General features: G+C 34.0%; 1 protein-coding gene across 1 annotated transcript in view; it reads left to right on the top strand.

The window, feature by feature from the left end:
• Positions 1–15,611, top strand: part of LOC123655941 (disks large 1 tumor suppressor protein) — a 39,704-nt gene that overhangs the window by 10,709 nt on the left and 13,384 nt on the right. Inside the window, exons 3-11 of the mRNA XM_045591679.1 lie at positions 6,798–6,924; positions 7,163–7,256; positions 7,399–7,452; positions 10,561–10,598; positions 11,207–11,441; positions 11,783–11,863; positions 11,961–12,212; positions 13,039–13,180; positions 14,842–15,113. Coding sequence (XP_045447635.1) covers positions 6,798–6,924; positions 7,163–7,256; positions 7,399–7,452; positions 10,561–10,598; positions 11,207–11,441; positions 11,783–11,863; positions 11,961–12,212; positions 13,039–13,180; positions 14,842–15,113 — 1,295 coding nt within the window. The remainder of the gene's footprint in view (positions 1–6,797; positions 6,925–7,162; positions 7,257–7,398; positions 7,453–10,560; positions 10,599–11,206; positions 11,442–11,782; positions 11,864–11,960; positions 12,213–13,038; positions 13,181–14,841; positions 15,114–15,611) is intronic.

Raw genomic sequence — 15,611 nt, 5'->3', positions numbered from 1 at the left:
TAAAACTACACAACGGATTTTGATGCGGTTTTTTTTTTTAATAGATAGAGTGATTAAAGCGAAAAGTTTATATGTATAATAACATCCATTAAATAGTAGAGAAATACTGTTATTTTTGAGGTTTCTAATGTGATGTCGTAAATAATTGCATTTTTTCCGCTTATATTGCAAACGCAGGCTGAACCCTACGAGATTTATCAAAATAATGTACTGAGTATTGGACACATTGAAAAGATCTACAAAAAACTCCGCTATGGTATATGTCTATCTCTTAAGGATATACCACAATAACATTTTTTTGTCATTTACTTTTTACGACAAATAATGGCTAATTTTCGAAGCGATTTTAACCAATACAGCATTAATCCTTACCTAATTAAGTACCTTAAATACATTGTTCATTTAATATAGACTTATATGGCCCTTTGCAGCATATGATTTAAATGAATATTTCCGAAGATATTACAAATTTAAAAATTGCGGGACGTAGCATTTGCGGCTGTTCTGGTCGGCCGGGGCGGCGGGAGCGTGCCTATAAAAAACCGACTTCAATTACATCGACAAGTAATACAACGTAGATCGACGAAATAATAATTGTGTTTGCTCACAAACGACAAAAAACGGGCAGTAATGAATAAATCAAAACTACTAGATCGATATTAATCATTTTTTTTTTCAGTAAATGACATACTCGTAGGCTTAAATATATTTTATACCCGTGCAAAGCCGGAGCGGGCCGCTAGTTCTACTATAAAACGATTTCATAGCAAAATTTCACAACCACCTATAGCCAAAATTTCCACATGCAAAGATAAAATAATAAAATTAAAGCTTTTACTACGTGGTGGTGTTTATATTTTAGGTCGATCAGTATCGATTCGTATGCTCCGTTGGCTATGAACACCGAACACACCATTTAACGTGTTGCAGACGCTTTGTTTGGCTAGTTATACCACAACACCACCCAGTGATATAGTAAATGATTCGTATAATACAAACATTAAAACTGTAAGAAAAAGTTACGAAACCTATATTTTTTCTTATCAAGTAGAAATTTGTTAGTTATAATTTTTTATAAGTACCTATATATTTAGGCTTATTGCCTGTATTCGATATTGATCTGCTACCCATAACACGCGATTTATGTATACACTGCCGCATAAAGCTAAGACTGTAGCTTAGTTTATGTTGTATATATGTGTGCAGAATATATTTTTACTTTTCTTTCACTAAAGTACTTAGTAGGTACTTACGCAAATTTATTGCTACGGAGCAAAACATTCAGTTCTCTACCATATTATAAATTATCAGGATGAATCGCTACGACAATTTTTAAAAATAGATACCATGTACAAATACTCTTATGAAGCATAAAATAAGACAATTTACATTTATCAATAAATAAAATTTACCTCTAGTAAATAATTAAGTATGAATGTGTTGGTATCATATCAATTCTTCTGGAAAGGCTTAGAGAATACAAATAAATGACTAAAAACGTTCAAAATTTAAGTTCCATATTTGAAATTTCATTCATGCGTAGATGATATTTACGAGTAGAATAGTAGGTTTTAATGGAGAATCTGTTTCTTTTTTAACCGACTTCCAAAAAAGGAGGAGGTTCTCAATTCGACTGTATTTTTTTTTAACCGACTTCCAAAAAAGGAGGCGGTTCTCAATTCGACTGTATATTTTTTTTTTATGTATGTTACATCAGAACTTTTGGCCGGGTAGACCGATTTCGACAAATTTTGTTTTAATCGAAAGGTGGTGTGTGCCAATTGGTCTCATTTAAATTTATTTGAGATCTAACAAATACTTTTCGAGCTATATCTAATAATGCGTTTTTACTTGACGCTTTTTTCGTCGACCTACGTTGTATTATACCGCATAACTTTCTACTGGATGTACCGATTTTGATAATTCTTTTTTTGTTGGAAAGGAGATATCCCTAGTTTGGTATCATGATAAGGAAACCAGGATCTGATGATGGGATCCCAGAGAAATTGATGGAAATTCTTGAAAATCCGCAATAACTTTTTACTGGGTGTACCGATTTTGATAATTCTTTTTTTTGTTGAAAAGAAGATATCCTTAGTTTAGTACCATGATAAGGAAACCAGGATCTGATAATGGGATCCCAGAGAAATCGAGGGAACTTCTTGAAAATCCGCAATAACTTTTTACTGGGTGTACCGATTTTAATAATTTTTAATTTAATCGAAAGCTGATGTTCGTTATGTGGTCACATATAAATTTCATTGAGATCTGATAACCACTTTTTGAGTAATCTTTGATAACGCGCAGTTACTTGAGTATTTTTTCGTCGATCCACGTTGTATTACTCGTCGATGTAATTAAAGTCGGTTTTTTTTTCGTTTGCGAGCAAACACAATTATTTGCATTAAAATATAAATCTAAAAGCTCTTTTTGTAGGTATTTCTATATGTCTCATCATTGGTTTGTGACCTTAGAATGAAGTATTTCAAGATTAAATCAGAACATGATTTCGAAAATCTAAACTGAACTAGTTCTAACTTTAATGCTAACCTAACGTACCGTGACCGTGTAACCAAAGTGACCGGGTGGACCGATTTCGACAATTTTTTTTTTAATCGAAAGGTGGTGTGTGTCAATTGGTCCCATTTAAATTTATTTGAGATCTAACAAATACTTTTCGAGTTATATCTAATAATGCGTTTTTACTTGACGCTTTTTCGTCGACCTACGTTGTATTATACCACATAACTTTTTACTGGATGTACCAATTTTGATAATTCTTTTTTTGTTGGAAAGGAGATATCCTAAGTGTGGTACTATGATAAGGAAACCAGGATTTAGATCCTGGTCCCATCATTAGTGATGGGATTCCAGAGAAATCGAGGGAAACCCTCGAAAATCCGCATAACTTTTTACTGGGTGTACCGATTTTGATGACTTTTAATTTAATCGAAAGCCGATGTTTATCACGTGGTCACATTTAAATTTCATCGAGATTTACTTGACTATTTTTTTGTCTACCTACGTTGTATTACTTGTCCCAGACACTTACGTTATACATAAGCATTTTTAATGTAAATAGTTCATCTAATCCATTTTCGTCAACATTTACCTATTAGATCCTATTCTTTATAGATATACTTTTTTTTCTTTATAGATACGATTTTCATTTTTCTTATTTATAACATATATCTTATTGGAACTTATTAAGAGTATTTTTCAATTAAAGAAATGTAACTTCAAAACATGGCGAAACTCAGATGCCGGTCGAAACAAAACAAAAAACAACATATTTGGACGGCTCATAACAATAACGAAAAGCATCTAAAAGAATAATATAGCTATCGACGAACTAAATGCCGGTACTGAAGAGTTAGAGATAAGGCAGGTTTGTCTTTCATAGCATGTGTATAGAGACAGTAAAGTAAGACAGGTAATTGTGTTTGCTTGCAAACGAAAAAAATCGACTACAATTACTTCGACCAGTAATACAACTACAACGTAGGAAGACGAAAGTATAGTCAAGTACCTAAATACGCATTCTTAGAGATACCTAACTCAAAAAGTACTTACCAAATCTCGATCCAATTTAAATGAGATTTCATGACAAGCGCCAGCTTTCGATTAAAACTAGAATCATCAAAATCGCTGCACCCAGAAAACAGTTATGTTAAGAAATAGGGGATAGGGTCAGCAACGGGCTTGCGATGTTTCTAGTATTGCAGACGTCTATATGCTACCGTAATCGCTTACCGTCTTGTGAGCCGTACGCTTGTTTGCCGACCTAATTATATATATTAAAAAAAAAAAACAGTCGAATTCATAACCTCCTCCTTTTTTTAACTCGGTTAAAAACCAAGTCAGTAAAAGGACGGTTCACGAACCGCTTTAAATAACCTTTGTTATTTTTTTTTCTCTTTCTCTTCATCGACTTCACTTGAAAAAAGTACAAATAAATAAGTTAAGAAATGAAAAAAGATTTAGATAAAGGAAATACTTACTACGACGTAAAAATTACCTTTACTGGATCAAATAACTCTGTGCTTATACCAACGAAAATAACATATTTTTAAATACATTTAAAATTTAATAATTTTATCTTTAATTTGAAAACAATGCAGAGAGATGTTATAATGATTTTATTTTTGTATAATAACTCAATACCTACTTTTAATTTATAAATAGTTAATGTTCGAAATACAGCTTCCTTAATAACTGAGGTCTAAAGAGGGGTAATACTGCGAGGATATTAAAGTATGTATTTATACTAAGCTGAAAATACGTTCCGACAAAAACGAGTACAATATACTCTACTTTGAAATTCTTAGAAATAGAGTTACTCTAGCATAAACATAAACATGTTAAAGCAGAAAGTGACTTTTTTATTGTGAAATCCATCATATCTTATTAAAAACGGCTAGCAGGGTTAAAACACTATACTTTTGAGGTTTCTGCATCCAGTGTGTCAATGCCAGTACCTATTAGGTTTGTAGGGCTACAGCTATCTTTAAATCTTAAAAGGGAGGTTGTAGAAAATGCCCCAATCTTTATTTCATAATGGAAAATGTTTATTAAGAAAAATGTAAGTTTTAAGTTGCGTGTGATATATGATCAAGTTACTCATCTTGGGATCTATCTAACTCGTCTTATTTTAGAAACATAAAGCTTGGCTATCTTATTAAAGTTATGAAGATTGATGTCTATGTAACCATGCAGGAGTCCCTAAAACAATGAAGACAAATCAAGCGTGACGTGATTTTGTGAGTGGCAAACTTATTTCATCCACAATTTCATCAGTACCTACGCCGCTTTGGGCGGTATGCCCAAAACCTTGTATGTACCTACTTATTTTTCTTATTGCGTTTGTTGTAAAATAAAATAAAATTGGAAAGTTTAGAGCGATATAAAAATCTTGTTCACATTAAGAGTCAAATTACAGAATGTTGAAAAAACCTCCTGATTTACCAAATCATGATTGTTTTTTTTTTATTATTTTATAACCCAGTCGAATGTTTTAAGTAAATTATTAGACAACAAACATCCATATGTTTGTTTTCTGTCAACTGATATTAATTGATTACCGCTTGCATAAATAATTGCAACCTTAATTTTATAATACGATTGGAAGGAAGAGAGAAGCTAAATGTTTCCGCTTTATTTCGAAGGTTTCCTTCCGACTTTCTTGGTCACTGGAACAATATTTATCTCTTACACGTTATTAGTCACTATTTAGAGCTACTATACAGTAGCAATATTTGTTTTATATAAAAAATTTATAAGCAGGGTGTACCTATACTGAATTACAGATTATACTAATATTATAACGCTGGAGAGTTTATTTGTTTGTTTGAACACGCTAATCTCAGGAATTACTGGTCCGATTTGAAAAATTCTTTCAGTGTTAAATAGCCCATTTATCGAGGAAGGCTATAGGCTATATATCATCACGCTAAGACCACTAGGAGTGGAACACAAATGAAGAGTGTTTCAAAATCGGGGGTTCTTTTTTCCTTTTGAGAGCTTCCGCTGCGTGCGTTGCGCAAACAGAAAATTTCACAAAAATCATATATGACAGTATTGTTCCTATTCCACGCGGACAAAGTCGCGGGAAGAAGCTAGTGTCTGATATATCATATAATAGGCAATCACATTGAGTTTAAAAAAGTTATGAATTATTACAGCTTATATATGATTATTATATATATGACTATTACTCATATATATATAAGAGATTTCCATCTATATATTAACTCATCACGGTATCTCTGGAACCATAAGACGTAGAGACTTGAAATTCGGTAGGAATATTCCTCTCACCGAGTAGAGGTCAGCTAAGAACAGATTTTAAGAAATTCCACCCACAAGAGTGTGTTGCGGGGGCGTTAACAATGGAAAATTCCCGTTTTTAAACTATAGCTCCTATTGACTCCAAATTTGGTAGGAATCTCCTATATGTGATGTAGAAATGATCAAAGAGTGGATTTTATGATAACTCATCCGAAATAAGGGTTGCGGGGGTGGGCGTTAATAATTAAAATTTTAATTTATGTAACTCTGAAACTACTGAAACATTTTTTTATAAAATTTTGTAAGCATCTGTGATTTGGTCTAACTTGGAAGATATGGCAGTTTTTACCTCAATTTGACCTGGTAGGTGGCGCTGCTATCGGTATGTAAGCTATCGAATTTGGTAGCTGTTTTCCGGGCAGGACAACGTCTGTCAAGTCAGCTAGTTTAAAATAAATAGGCTATTTTATAGTAACTGAGGTAGGATACAGCAGGAATTTCCTGCTCAAAATATGGAGCAGCCTGACTGGGGTAGTACCTCGACCTTACAGAAGATCACAGCAAAATAATACTGTTTTCAAGCAGTATTGTGTTCCTGTTGGTGAGTAAGGTGACCAGAGCTCCTGGGCGATTGGGGATTGGGTCGGCAACGCGCTTGCGATGCTTCTGGTGTTGCAGGTGTCTATAAGCTACGGTAATCGCTTCCAATCAGGTGAGCCGTACGCTTGTTTTCCGACCTAGTGACATAAAAAAAATTGGGTGTAAGCTGGTGAATGCGTGACGAGAGGGTTACAAAAAGTGTAATCGGGCGAGGAGAACGGTACAAGAGAAAGCGGTGCCCACACACATTTTTTTCTCTCTTTCTCTCATAGTCAGTTACGTTTCGTATATCTAAGACACAGTGCCTATTGCTATAGAAGTTTTATTTCAGTCATGTGGTCTAAAGCACACTCGTTATTTAGAAGGTACGTTATATAGGTAATAAGGTATTATTACAATTTTGTTTACAGATATACAAGAATTTTATGAATTGACTCTTCTCGATGATACGAAATCTATACAACAGAAGACTGCTGAAACGATTCGTATAGCAAACAAGTGGGAAGCTGACAGCGTACGTGGTGAAGTGAGTATTAAGTATCTATTATTACATCTATATATACATTTATTACATCTATGATTATTACGTGAAAGAGAATTTACTTAATTTTTAATTTTTTTGTTTGTACCTATATTGTAAGTATACTGCGCAAATATAATTAAAAATTGCTATAAATCTCTAATCTACATGGTTTAAGATAGATATCTATCAAACTATGACAAAAGTTATAGGATAAACTAAAGCTTTAAATTGCTTTTTTCAGACCCTAGCAAGTGATCATGATTACAAGTCAGTTTCAAATGCCTTTCTTCAGGACAACAACAGAAAGTCCGATAATCGCAATGTTTCTACACCAGATTCCGCAAAGGTAAAGATATTAATGTCAACTCTATAAACAAAGCGACATAGTAGGTATTACTAAATAATTAGGTACATTATCAATTTATTTTGTAAAGTGCAGTAAAATTCTAAATTACTGATAAATAATTATCCACATAATCTCCTCACAGATTGGAGCAATTCCTGCCATCATATCACCAAGAAGTGAGACAGAAGAGAAAAAGGTAATTATGTATCTACGTCTTAACTGTTAACCTTATAAGTTAGGCAGGTGTAAATTAAAGTAGAATTAGAGTTATTTGGCTGCTGCTTTAAAAAAAAATGTTTAGCAACAACATTTTTTCTATAGGTAAAAATGATTATAGTTCTACCCAAAAATTTTCAGTTTCTTGTTACGCATTTCACTGATCACCTACATATAAAAAAACCGACTTCAATTATATCGATAAGTAATACAACGTAGGTAGATGAAAAAATTGTCAAGTAAATACGCGTTATCAAAGATTTACTCCAAAAGTGGTTATCAGATCTCGATAAAATTTAAATGTGACCATGATAAACATCAGCTTTTGATTAAATTAAAAATTATCAAAATCTGTACACCCAGTAAAAAGTTATGCGGTCTTTCGAGAGTTTCCCTCAATTTCTCTGGGATTCCATTCTCGAATCCTGGTTTCCTTATCATTGTACAAAACAAGGGATATCTCCTTTCCAACAAAAAAAAAATTATCAAAATTGGTACATCCAGTAAAAAGTTATGTGGTATAATACAACGTAGGTCGACGAAAAAAAACGTCAAGTAAAAACGCATTATGAGATATAACTCGAAAAGTAGTTGTTAGATCTCAAATAAATTTAAATGGGACCAATTGACACACACCACCTTTCGGGTAAAAAAAAAAAATGTCGAAGTCGGTCCACACGGTCAAAAGTTCAGATGTAACATACATAAAAAAAAAACAGTCGAATTAAGAACCTCCTCCTTTTTTGGAAGTCGGTTAAAAAGAAGGTATTCTATTTGACTATTTCTTTTAAATAGTACCAAATGAATAACATTTCTAATCTATATATACAAAAACCTATTGTAGTAATTTAGGCTAACATATGTTTACGACTGTATATAATTGTGTTTGCTCGCAAACGAAAAAAAAAACCGACTTCAATTACATCGACGAGTAATACAACGTAGATCGACGAAAATTGACGAACGTGAACAACAAAAAAATAATTATCAAAATCGGTACACCCAGTAAAAAGTTATTGCTAAGATATTCCTAATTTAGTATCATGATAAGAAAATCAGGATCTGATGATGGAATCCCAGAGAAATCGAGGGAAACTCTTGAGAATCCGCAATAACTTTTTACTGGGTGTACCGATTTTAATAATTTTTAATTTAATCGAAAGCTGATGTTTGTCATGTGGTCACATATAAATTTTATTGAGATCTGATAACTACTTTTTGAGTAATCTTTGATAACGCGTAGTTACTTGACTATTTTTTCGTCGATCTACGTTGTATTACTCGTCGATTATTATTATTATTATTATTATATTATTAAAGATTTCAGCTCCGACAAAATATGCTCAACTCAACAAACATTTGTTGTACCGCTCTCCAAACAGTACAGTACGCTTTGATAGGTCTATTCAGAAAACATGGACGTTATTTGTGAAATATATTCGTTGTATTTGTATCATTTGTAAATTTTTTGATTGTTACTGAATAACTTTTTATATAAACATATTTCGAATTTCGATGTAATTGAAGTCGGTTTTTTTTTGTTTGCGAGCAAACACAATTAATAATCATACTTACTACAAAGGGCGAAACAAATAGCGCCATCTTTCGTAAAATGTCTGAAATTCGAGGTGTTTACCGATACCGTTGTTTTTTTTTTTCTTCTTTTTGATGACGTGACGTCTCCGAAGGTAGGTATTAGGTAGCCGAACGCTATACAACAAGTGGTCGGTAATGGCGGATAGTTGGTGTTTCGCGTATCGTAGTACTATTTATAACCTAAAATATAGTACAAGTTTTCAGCGATATGTACGCTAACGTTTCACGGTTGTGTGAATTTGTGCTGTTAAACTTTACAATTGTGCCAATGACTTACGAACGATACATCAATTAAAAGGAAACTGCACGTAAATGATTATCAAGTGAAATGATACTGCACATAAAATTTTGACATTCACACTGCTGTTATTTCGTATTTGTCGCAAGTAAGGCCATATAATATACACTAATCTATTTTTAAACGTTTAGTAATTTCTTTACAATTTGGGAACGTTTTCAAACGTTTTTGGTGAGACTAATGAAACTTCTCAATTAGTTTTGCTTGTAACAAAACGCTACGTTACTCTCTAAACAATTTACTTATTTTCTAAATAAAACTAAACGTCTATATTGCACGTTAAATAACGTAACACGGACATTCTAATTAAAGTTCATCGCTTTGACATTCATACCATCCTATCATTGAACACAAGTTGGTAACACCCATTTAACTACATACGCATACAGTACATTCTAATAAAACCCGCTATCAGAAAAGGGCTAGGTTCGAAAATAATTTTCTAGATAAGACTGGTGTAATTTTTAAATTTAGCTAACATGATAATCAGCTTATATTGTGGGATTACTCGCAAAAGTCGCAAAGATAAAATTAGGTCGCATTTTTTTAAAAGTGGAGATACACATTTGAAATGTTTTTGGTGCAAGCTAGAAGTGGGTTCTAGGTAGAGAATGGTGCATGCAGGAGCGCAGCAAGTAAGGTGCTGACGGCAGGCACAAGTGTGTAACTAACATGCATGCAGTGTACATAGTATAAAATTGAATACAAGTACCCAAGGGCTATGCACGCTTGGTTTTCAAAATGACTGAAAGACGGAAGAAAAAAACACATAATGGATTCCTTCGGAAAGTCTCCTCCTTATTTAATCTTGATACGGTGAGTAGGTGAGTGCTTCTTAATACGAGTAAGATCTCTGATGATCTGATAATCATGGTCATGTCATGACAAAACTTATGAATTCGAATAATAACAGAAAGACAATATTATTGTGTCTAATTATATGTGCTAGACAAAAACTAGACTTGTTTAATAAATAAATAGTACCTAATATGTTATAAGCAGCAGCCATATAACACTTTATTATAAGCATTATCAAAAATATTCTATATACTGATCATTAATTAATTGTATATACCATTGTGTCTTAAATTTAGTTCTAACAATTTCTTATCTATTAAACTAACAATACATACTATCAATGATTCACCACTGTTGTCATTTTGAGATGAATCAGACGTGACTTTTATCTTTCAGGTTCACGTTTCGACACCTGAAATGAAGCAGGTAAATATTTTAAGACATTACACATTGTTAATAAGGTCAGATATTATCTATGCTATTACAACATAGGTGTTTAATCTTTTTATCTTTTTTTTTATATTATGCCTCAACTGTTGAACTTTAATTTATAATACATAAATTTTATTGTTATAATTTCTTTGATAAATTGGTAAATATTTGCATTGTATCTGACTGCTAAAAACAAAACACAATTTAATGAATGCCAAAAAATCAACTTTATCAAAATATATTTTTTTATAAATTTAAAGTGTAATAAATACTTAAAATTTATTACTAAAAATATATACTTACAATAATTACATAACATATAAGTTATCTGTTATAAAGACTTGTATACTGTACTGATAACATATATATATGAATGAAAAAAATATTTTAGTAAAACAAAATGAATGTTTTGTTTCTCTTAAAAAAAAACTTAAAAATATATCATATTATTATATAATTGAAAAAAAGGCTACAGAACATGGTAAAACAGCATCAAAACATTAAATTTGGAGTTCAATAATCATACAAATATGCAGAAGTAATTTTTTAAGCATTTACTTATAGATAAATAATTCTTTAAAAGATATGAGATAAATGATGAATGATGTTGAAAGTTGCAGATAAATGGAATAGAAGGTGGATCGGAGCGTACAGTTGGTGAAGATGGATATTTGTACTTAACTGTGGTTTTATCTCGTGCTGGTGGTGCTGGACTCGGTTTCAGTATTGCCGGTGGCTCAGACAACCCTCACATTGCTGATGACCCACTTATTTATGTCACAAAACTTATACCTGGTGGAGCGGCTGCCGCAAGTCAGTTGCAAATCAACGATGCAATACTACAGGTATTGTGGTGATTTGCATAGCAACTTCACCCACCTTTAGTTCTGTGATTCATCAGATTTATTGATATTTATGGTTACTGCACCACTCTTACTGAGTTTGTGTATTATTTTATAGCCTATATTACTTCTGAGTTATAGCTTTCTAATGGTAAAAATTATTTATAATTGGTTCTCTAGTTTCTGATTTTATACATTATAAACAAATAAATACAATTTGTTAGTAAAGTTCCCCCTATCCTTTGCCCTTTTTTGATTTCACAGAATTTCTTGTTAAATTATTGCTGTTCTAATTAATTTTCCTTAAAGTGTGTCATCTTTTAAAAGCCATCTATTAAATTTAGGTCAACGACACGTCAGTCGAAAACGTAACACATGCTGAGGCAGTAGATGCATTAAAAAAGGCCGGTAGCACAGTAAGACTGGTAAGCATAATTCAAAAACTCATCTAAGAGAAAAAATAATATATATTACATTACATACTATAGTGAGGTAATGATGCATACATTTTGTGTGTTACAGAAAATAAGACGTCGACAAACCAATGAAGACTTATTAAATGTATCACAAATATCTAATAAAGAAGAGGCAGTGGAGATCGAGTTAGTGAAAGGTGGTTCAGGGTTAGGCTTCAGCATAGCAGGTGGTTTAGGGAATCAGCACATACCGGGAGACAATGGCATATACGTGACCAAGATTATGGCTGGTGGAGCCGCCCATCGAGACGGACGGTTGAGGGTTGGCGACAAACTACTTATGGTTAAAAATACGTCGGTGAGTTACGCACTATATTTGTTTATACGACTAATTTGTAATAGGTGTATAGATAATTGGAACGAAGTTGCTTACGGCAGGCTTGACATTTGGTTGGGCGAACGAACTGAAAAAAAAATGTGATACTAAAACCGTAAGAAAAATATATAACGGAAGTAACGTAATATCAGTCACACGACTGTATAATATGACATTTGTGAAACTGAAATATTACTAGTAAACTTTTTTTAAAATTATTTATGTAATTTTATACTGTCGACAAAAATAAATAAAGACATGTTTTTTTATTTCACTTAAGTTTGAATTATTATTATTATTTTGTTTGATTCATTTTATTTTACGGTATTTGTTATTTTCTAAAATACTAAATTTCCTAAATACTTTTATGTACTTAATTAAAAACCAATCAACAAAATTAAAAAAAAAATCAAGAACCAGAAAATATATATAAAATTCAACATTTTTTTTTTTTTTAATTGTGTTGCTTCTATACGACGATCCGAAAGAACTTCGTTCCTACCTGGTGTCCCATGACACCACATAATTTTATATAAACAGAAAAAATCGATTGGTATCTCATAAGAAATCGAGTCTATATATTTCTAAATGATAAAAAAAGTAATATTTAATAATAATATTGTCCTGTCGTCTATCCACATAAATTGCCATATGTCTCATTACAGGACTCAAAAAGACATAACAGAGATGAATAAATTATTTCAAAGTATATTGAGATATTTGAATTTAATTACTTTATTTATAATGTTTAATTCGTAATATAATTTCAAATGTACAATAAAGTGTTAAGTATAAGTATGTGGAACAGAAGGGCGACGTTTGCCTGGACAACGTGACGCACGAGGACGCGGTGAGCGCGCTGAAGGCGGCGGGCGAGCGCGTGCAGCTGCTGCTGGTGCCGGGCCCGCGCCACGGACAGCCCTCGCCCCGGACGTCGCGCGCTAACACTCGTAAGTACTGCTTTTTTTTCGGATTTTTTTTCGGATTTTTTTTTTCGGATTTTTTTTTTTCGGATTTTTTTTTCGGATTATGTGTTGCTATCGGCCCGGCCACAGGCCACAGCGTCACCGGGTGGGGTAGTCGGGTACTGGCACCCAGACGTAAAGAAGATAAATAGGAGCCCTTTAGTAGGGCTCGGGAGGTAAATACGCACGCCTAATATAATACATGTGTCGAAATCAGCGTTATTATAACTTTCGTCATACATCGTGTGAGCGAGTAGTGGGATAATCGAACAAAGGAAAAACGTTTTAAATACCATAATCTTCGTTTCAATCATTTTTAACAACTTCTCCTCGATCGTACAACACGTTGACGTCCCGCCGTCTTGACCGAATTGTTTGACAGTGCTGCCAGATTCAGGACGTCGTGCCAAACTTCCTTTTTCGTTCTATATCAATGACTGTTTCCGACGTCTATATAAATACGAGTATCTATAACATAAACACACAGTCGTCTGTTCCTATTGTAAGCAACTTAATACTTGAATTATTAGCAATAGCGGACTAATATAGCTAAATATTTATTTGAGATAAACATACATAGAAATAATACATTTATAAATAAATAATAATATTACACCCAGATTCGGGGCGGGAACTAAACCTACGGCCCCTGAAACAGAAAGCAGAGTTTTTCTCAATATGTTTTGTCGATCGAATGGTGATTAAGTTTGGAACTAAAATTGTTAAGTGATCCATTCTCAACTTGCGCGAAAAAAAAACAACCATTATTGTGGTTTGGTCGCAAACAAAAAACCGACTTCAATTACATCGACAAGTAATACGACGTAGGTAGTCGTAAGAATAGTCAAGTAAAAACGTATTATTAGAGATCAATAAAATTTAAATGAGACCAGACAACAAGCCATCTTTCGATATAATAAAAAAATCATCAAAATCGATGCTACCAGTAATAAGTTCTGAGGTAACCTCACCCTTTTTTAAAGTCGGTTAAAAATATTCATCATTCATCATCATCATCACTTCAGCCTGATATAGTCCACTGCTGGACATAGGCCTTCACAAGTTCGTGCCAAAAATGGCGTGAACTTATGTGTTTTGCCCATAGTCACCACGCTGGGCAGGCGGATTGGTGACCGCAGGGCTGGCTTTGTCGCGCCGAAGACGCTGCTGCCCGTACTCGGCCTGTGTATTTCAAAGCGAGTAGTTGGATGGTTATGCCGCCATCGGTCGACTTTTTAAGTTCCAAAGTGGTAGTGGAACTATGTTATCCCTTAGTCGCCTCTTACGACATCCATTCCATCCATTCATCGTTAAAAATATTGCTAAAAAGATATTATAATTTAAAGTACTAATCCAGTCGACGTAACAGTACCGAATGACTCGAAGTCGTTATGCCACTAAGAATACTACAGATGGCGAGAAGTCTATTGGAAAATTTTAGACCTTCTCAAATATAACCTATTATATTTAAAAAAAAATTTTTTACTTGATTGAGATAAGACGCCAAGTCGAGAACTCTTTTTTTAATGATATAAAAGTTAATAAATAAATGTATAAAAATCACTTTCAAAAAGTTTGATCGATAGGAGCTCCCCTTTCAAAATCGAACAAATACAGCACTAACGATAGTACAGCCCTCCTAACAGCTTCGAGCACGGCGAACTCGCTGCGTCGGTCGTCGGACGCGGCGGACGGCGACGAGGAGCAGGCGCGCGTGGTGGAGCTGGAGAAGGGGCCGGCGGGGCTGGGCTTCAACATCGTGGGCGGCGAGGACGGGCACGGCATCTACGTGTCGTTCCTGCTGGCCGGCGGGCCCGCCGAGCGCTCGGCGCGCTTGCGGCGCGGCGACCGCCTGCTGGCCGTCAACGACGTGGACCTCGCGCACGCCACGCACGAGCAGGCCGCCAAGGCGCTCAAGGTATCGCTACCCGCGCTCCCTCCGTCCTCGCTGGCTTGCTCTGCGCGACAGGGAGATATTTATTTTACTTCAGTCGTTTCGAAAGCACACTCGTTTTTTTTTTATATAAAAAATGAAGTCTGTAAGCATGCGTACGGCTCAACTAATGGTAAGCGATTGCTAGAGTATTTGGTAGGGCACAGGAGAGAATTTCTTGCTCAAAATATGGAGCAGCCGAGACTGGGCTAGTACCTCGATCTTACAGAAGATCAAAGCTAAATATTACTGTTTTCAAACAGTTTTGTGTTTCGATTGGTGAGTAAAGTGACCAGAGCTCCTGGGCGGGAATGAGGATAGGGTCGGCAACGCGCTTGCGATGCTTCTTGTGTTGCAGACGTCTATAAGCTATGGTAATCGCATACTATCAGGTGAACCGTTCGCTTGTTTACCAACCAAGTTATATATAAAAAAAAAATTATAGTATTTATATTTAAGCCAATTAATTAATTATAATAATAT

The sequence above is a fragment of the Melitaea cinxia genome, chromosome 8 (assembly GCF_905220565.1).
Source record: "Melitaea cinxia chromosome 8, ilMelCinx1.1, whole genome shotgun sequence".
NCBI classification, from domain to species: Eukaryota; Metazoa; Arthropoda; class Insecta; order Lepidoptera; family Nymphalidae; genus Melitaea; species Melitaea cinxia.
This window is presented reverse-complemented; position numbering and strand designations above follow the sequence as displayed.